This window comes from Ischnura elegans, chromosome 3 (assembly GCF_921293095.1).
Source record: "Ischnura elegans chromosome 3, ioIscEleg1.1, whole genome shotgun sequence".
Lineage (NCBI taxonomy): Eukaryota > Metazoa > Arthropoda > Insecta > Odonata > Coenagrionidae > Ischnura > Ischnura elegans.
In genome coordinates this window covers 13256464-13263228 of record NC_060248.1, presented here as the reverse complement: position 1 = coordinate 13263228, position 6765 = coordinate 13256464, and the positions used below count along the sequence as shown (strand labels likewise).

At 38.6% G+C, this 6765-nt stretch overlaps 1 protein-coding gene across 3 annotated transcripts in view; it reads left to right on the top strand.

The window, feature by feature from the left end:
- The window catches only part of LOC124155453 (transforming acidic coiled-coil-containing protein 3), a 37708-nt gene that overhangs the window by 8277 nt on the left and 22666 nt on the right, over positions 1–6765 (top strand). For 2 of the 3 annotated variants that reach the window (XM_046529274.1, XM_046529276.1), the window contains exon 2: positions 3708–3910. In XM_046529274.1, the coding sequence (XP_046385230.1) occupies positions 3708–3910 (203 nt within the window). Of the gene's footprint in view, positions 1–72; positions 212–3707; positions 3911–6765 lie in introns of those variants that run through there. The other variant, XM_046529275.1, reaches the window with a different exon arrangement.

The window sequence follows — 6765 nt, the reverse complement described above, 5'->3', positions numbered from 1 at the left end:
TTTCAAGTGCGACCGCAATTGACGAGAATGTCATTCCACGGACGACGACGGCATTGCTATTTTGGCGTGGTGCCGCGCGTGTGTATTTTTGGTCGGTCCATTGGGCGTTACGCAAACCGGGAGCGGTCGCGACGCATTTGGCCGGCCGTGAGCAATTGCATTCAACGCCATGGATTTCCTCGTCAGGTTAATACACTCTCCCTCGAAAAAGGTAATCAAGAAACAATTCTTCCAAGTTTTGACGAATTGTCACAAATGTCAGGCACTCTCAGAAATAGGGACAATTAAATTATTAATGATTAACTCTATGTAGATATTCACCAGCTAATGACGCACCCTTTGACGTTATTCTTTTCGATGATAGTTATTTTGTCTTGGACATCAGAGAATGTTAATGGTGACTCTGTTATTCCTCTCTAATGTGCCCATTGAATCTTGCATGCATTGGTCACATTTCAGACCTGTAATTCCACTGTAAATGGACCACCTTACTCTGTCAGTTAGACATATTAGAGTTCGTAATGATAGGACCTAATTCATGATTCACATTGTTTTTTGTTAATATCAGATGTGTGTCCATTTTTCCCAGATACTTTTGTGTCTGTATTCTATCAAAATCCTGGATCATCATGGCAAATGGAGGAAGTTAACATTTTTTTTGCTGTGTCACATTCATTCATCACATTCAAAATATGATGCGTGTGTTGAGGCATTAAATTTGATGTGATTAAATTCTGCAGATATGAAAATTCTTTTACCCAAAGCGGGCAGGAGTCAGACTACCTCAGGGTGGTGATTGCAGGAGAAAACTTGGTATTGTCAGGGAATTCTCGTAAAAGTCCAATCTTGGATGTGAAATTATTGCTATTTCTCTGCTGGTACATTTATTGGTCAGTCTTTCCCTACCTTTGCTTCAAAGACTTAACTAATGTTCTGTTGCTGACATGCTTGAAATTGGCCGCATCAATTCATGGAAAATTCCAATGTGATTATTATTATTTGGAACAGCACATTAGTTCTAATCTTTATGGATTTTGTAGTTGGTACAGGATAAATAGAATTTATTTGCTGTGTAGCGATAGCAATGGTAAATCAATTGATGACAAGGTTTAAGGATGATGTTATGTGGCAACGCCAAGAGTCCAGTTTTTTTAAACTTAAATCTCTGAATTGGTGCTTGGGAATTGGTGCATTTAAATATACAAGCAATTAAAAGCTGATGCTTCATTCATCTTTGATGGGGAGCCATAAAGTGATGTAGACACCGAGCAGAGCTTGGGAATACCGTGGAAAATAGGCAGAGGCCCTGAAGTTTTGCGACAATGATATCGCCAAATGCATGAAATTTAAATTAAGAGAATGTTTTTCATGGCTCCTTTTTGTGGGAAAATTTGACTATATCTTTTGAAAAATGCTCCTAGCTTGAAAGTTTTTGTGGTTGATTCACAACAAATAAAATAATTCCTCCTTAAAATTAAATACAGTTAAACATGACTTCTGCACGCCTGGGATTGACATTTTGCTGTTGTTTTTATGGTTTTTAAATATTCCTTCCATTTGTGTCCCATGTAACTGGTGTCTCATTACGTGGGCTATCCACTGTGTCCTTCTTTGGCTTAAAGGGATCCATAGTGTCTTTTCTTCTCCTATTCTTCTAAAATTCCACCTAGTTTATAACCCTATTCACTCCATGTTATCGTCAGGATTCTCCAGCATTAGGTCTCAAAGGCTTTCCTAATCACTTTTTCCAATGGGTCAAAACTTCTGAGCCAGAAAGTGCCATGCCCACACAAGTGCTTTCACTTACTGTCTACCTCTGGACAGTCTTCTGCTTTTTGAGCGTGATAGCATCTTCTTTGCCATGAATGCCTCCTTAGCTCAGGGTGCTGGATTCGATGCTCGACACCTGTCATGCATCTTCTGTCCTAGGTAATGGTACTTCTATGGTAGGCAAATAACTCATCTTATTCCTATCTCTCTCTTAGGAGCTAAATGTCAGCCACTATTATCTCCTTTCTGCATACTTGTTACCTCTCTTTCTGTATGCTTGGTTTTCTTCCTTTTCACTGCTTTATACAGAACGTTTTATTCCATTTGAAATAATGAAATGCCTTTATCTAGTCCACTTAGGCTCTGTACAATGGATAGCTTAAGCCTGTGTAACTCAATCATTTTTTTCCATCCCTCGGAGGTCTAGCTCCAGCGATAGGTATTTAGATACCAAAAAAGTGATTGCTTGACCCATCATTTTCTGAATACACGGTCATTCCACCATCCATTTATTCCATTGTAAATTATTGAATGAACTACGGCCGTTGAACAGTTGAAAGAAAATAAATTCTCTAAGGCCGTACTCTTTGGTGGGCAAAGTGGGGGGTGAGAAGTTATAAGGCTGATTCTCGTTTGAGGAGGCCTGCTTGGCAGGAAAAACACCTGGTGTCAGGAGATACTTCTTGGGCACTTACAACCCTTCTACCCATCCCTAACTCCTGTGTGTTTGACGGTCTCTGTCGTAAGCGAGAGCTTCACAAACTTGTGTGAGTGAGTGCATGTGTCCCATGCGGACAATTGTTCCTTGGAGCAAATCCACGAAGTGGGTGAGTGTGAGCGTGTTTTTCTGTTATAATTTTGTCCATTTCTTGTGTGTGAGTGGGTCACTGTCGTAAGCGAGAGCTTCACAAACCTGTGTGAGTGAGTGTGTGTCCTACGAGGACATTAGTTCCTTGGAGCAAATCCACAATGTGTGTGAGCTGCGTGATTGTTTTGTTTCATAGTGTTTTGGCTTGTTTTCTGTGTATTACCCCCCATGTCGGCCTTGTAACTTCTCACCCTCCACTTTGCCCACCAAAGAGTACGGCCTTAGAGAATTTATTTCCTTTTTCCATTGCTCCTTTTTTGCTTTCCGAGTCATTCTGTATTTACAAGTGTCAATCCATTAAAAGCCATGCATGGCGTTAAAAATGCTGTTAGCAGCCGTGCATTCTCTTTGGCTGAAAGACGTTGCTAATGTTGGTTTCAGTGACAAATAAAAGGACATGCCTAGTGAATGGAAAAGAGTTGGGATTTCTATCCCATAAGCCATGGCAAAAGCTTAAATTCTGAATGAAGCCATGAGAAAAATGCTCGTTTTTCTAGGATGCATATGGAAAGGTTCTGTTTCTCTCTATGGGTAGAAGCGGTAGAGAGGGGATAAGGAATATTTTCCTGATCAGTTTAAGGCTGGACGGCGATATTTGGTGTAACTTGGTGACAGGAAACATAATAAAGATACACTGTTGTATGTTCCACAGAAGTTTTAATTACCGGCCCAGGTTTCGACAAATACACTAATGACATGGGTTAATTGGTGTATTGTCGAAACCTGGGTCTGTTATTAAAACTTCAGTGGAACATCCAACAGTGTATCTTTATTATGTTTTCCGATTATTTTACCTTTCCCTTATTAGTGCACTTATAAAATGAAATTGATGGTTTTGTGAAGTGTATTTTTCTTCAATATTATATTTTTTTGTCCATCAGTTGTTATGTTACTGATGCTAGGAAAATACTATTGGTGCTTGTGAAGAAATTTCATCCGAGGTTTTTGAATATCAGTAATTTAGTGATTGCTCAGGAGTAGTGATACATGTGGAACACGAGATTTTAGATGATACTAGATGAGATAATATAGTGCTGGTTGAACATTTTTTAACAATCTATGGTTTCAGGGTGGCAAAGGAAAAGCAGGAGGGGAGAGGGAGCGTGAGAAGGAGAAGCAGCCTCAGAGTGTTGCCAGCTGCAGTCTCTCCGAGGATGAACGTGAAGATTGGCGGGAGAGGACAGCTGTGATCACCAAAGTAGATCACGAGTCTTATGTTCAACTTGCTCGTGAGTTTGTGGAGGAGTTGGTCACAACAGCCCATGAGAAAAGGTTCTTTGCTTTTTCTTTTTCTTTGCTTGCTTTGGATATCATTGTGATTGTGTAAATTAACCGTTGGTGCATCTTGCTTCATATGTATATAATTTGCATCAAACCAATGATAATAATTTTGCACAGATGGGAATAAGGGACCATTTATTATTTTCATGTTTGCTCAGTGTGAATACCAGTGGTGCTAGGACAAAGTCTGCAGTCAAAGTAGCTGTAAAAATGAAAATGGCTTGTTTGGCACATTTTTTGCTGCCTCCCATGAAGTAAAGTGTGGAGTTGCAGGTGTATGAATTCCCTCCTCAATTCATGCTTATTTCGTTACATGGAAAGCGAATGCTTATCGAAAAACCTCTTTTCAGTCATTGAGTTCCAATTGTAGATGAACAAATGTTAGAACATTAGGACCAGTTGTGTGGCATTTCTGGAGATATGGCTGATTTTCTAGAAGAACACCATCTAGGTTCTCTGTAGAATCTGGATTATGTCCATTTTTAAATCTCGTAATGTAGTTGAAATTGATTTAATGCCAAGTGTAGATTGTTTTAATTCCATTCCAGTAAGTTTTACGGATAAATGCGAATTATGAAATGCTATGGAGCAATCGTGTTTTCTTCACAGAAAATGGGGATGCATATTACTCTATTTCTCATATGCTCTTGTAGGTACTAATATAAATGTGAACTTCCAATTGTGATCCAACCATTCAATAGTATCATCGAATGCTTTGAAAAAATAGTGAAATGGAGTAAAATAACCCTCAACTGTGGATAATACTATAAATCTCATCCTACCAATCACTAATGCACAATATAACTTGATAGATGTCTTGATTGTAATTGTAGCATTTTAAGCAATTTTGCCTGGTCATCTGAATGATCTAGCAAAAAAAATTGAGTATGATCAATATGTGCTTGAATAATCATGTTTAGAACAATATGGGAGACATTTTTGGTGGAGATAGTGATGAGTGTCCACTTTGGAATTATTTGTAAAGGCCTGTTTACACGGTACATTAACATGTATGGGCTAATGTCTAAATGTATGAACGCGAGAATGAACGCTAAAATGCACTGTGTAACCACCCAACTTGTGCAAATGCATCCACAGAAAATAGAACCTGTTCTAATTTGGTTTATGCATTCGTACATGTTCCGTTCCGGTCCCCAAAAATCATTCATGCAAACAGACATTTACTCATGCGTGTTAATGTATCGTGTAAACAGGCCTTAATGATCAGAATTATATACTAATGTTTGCACTTTTTTTACGCATGCTTAAGTATGAGAGCTGAAGTTATGTAGAGTAATCAGACTGTTCATTTAACCTCATCTATGGGAGTAATTTGCTTATGTGGATAAGTTTCCATTATTTCAGAATATTGCAGATGGCTTTAAAATGACTTTACAACTATTCTGTAGTCGGTAATTTTACCTCATGGTTAGAGATAGGTATTTTTTGGTGTTTTGAGTACAAGAGAATGAGTTCCCTTACCAAATTTTGTTGTTTAAATGTAAACCTAACTGTTTACCATGTAGAGATCAAGAAAACGTCATTCACTTAGTGATTTAACCCGAAGGTTGGTTGGGATTAGTTAGTTTTGGATACCTCCCAGACTGATGCCAACAGCTTTCGAAAGCAGCTGCATATTGCACTTTGTGACGTGAGCTTTCTGAGCCATTGCAGGTCGTATCATCAGGCGATGAAGCATCATTCATCGCCTGATGATACGACCTGCAATGGCTGCGAAAGCTGGTGTGACTAAGTGGTATATGCAGCTGTTTCCAAAAGGCATTGACGCCAATGAATCTAGGAGCATTTCAATGAAGCCTACATTTAAAGTCCCCCACACTGAGCCACAGGCAAGTGAATTTCACATGCATGCTTTTCTATTTTATTCAAGCGGTTGACTCACCTCGATAAATGCCCCTGTTATATCATAGTTTAACTGCTCTATTTACAATTTAATTAATTTATTTTACTGAAGAGCCTTGCTGCAACATCTGTTGTGTGGATGGTCCAGCTCCTTGGGAATCTTTCTTACCTGTGTGTAGAGTTGTGGCTAAGTGCTTCTGGCAAAAGACGTCACAAATCCAGTTCATCCTAGTAATATGGAATTAACAAATCATAATTCGTTTTATTTTTCTGTCAGGTGCAAAAACCATTGCTGGCATACTGGTCAACGCAAGTGAATAAGCTAACAGTTTTTGACATTCCAATTGACAAAACTCAGGCTCCATGGTATGAATTTCACTCAAATACCCATGTCCTAATCTCATGATTGCCAAAAATTCAAGACATTAATACTTATAGCTTGTGCAACGTAGGAAGACTGGAAAGGAAGCTACGGAATATGTAGCTAACTGTGACTATCTTGAAAAATCAAGTTTGAATAATGACAGGCACCTTAGAATGGCGAATTTCAGGACTGAAACTTCTTTGAAGGAGGGTGAAGCATGTGGGCATTTGATTCATAATATACCACCTAGTTCCAATGATTTAAGTAGATGGGGGGAATGTGCTCTCAGAGTAGTAGCTTAGGAGTTGGCCCTTGAAAGCATCCGCTCCAAAGTATCTTGAGTGACTGCTGAATCATTTATTTGAGTAATCTTTATGGATTTTGTAGTTGGTACAGGGAATATAGAATTTATTTGCTGTGTAGCAATAGCAATGGTAAATCAATTGATGACAAGGTTTAAGGGTGATGTTATGTGGCAACGCCAAGAGTCCAGTTTTTTAAAACTTAAATCTCTGAATGGGTATATATGATGCTTATAAGACTTTTAAAATTATCTAATTTATCAAAAAACCTTTCCAAATTGTAAAAGTGGTTATTAAAGCCAAATACCCTAAGCATT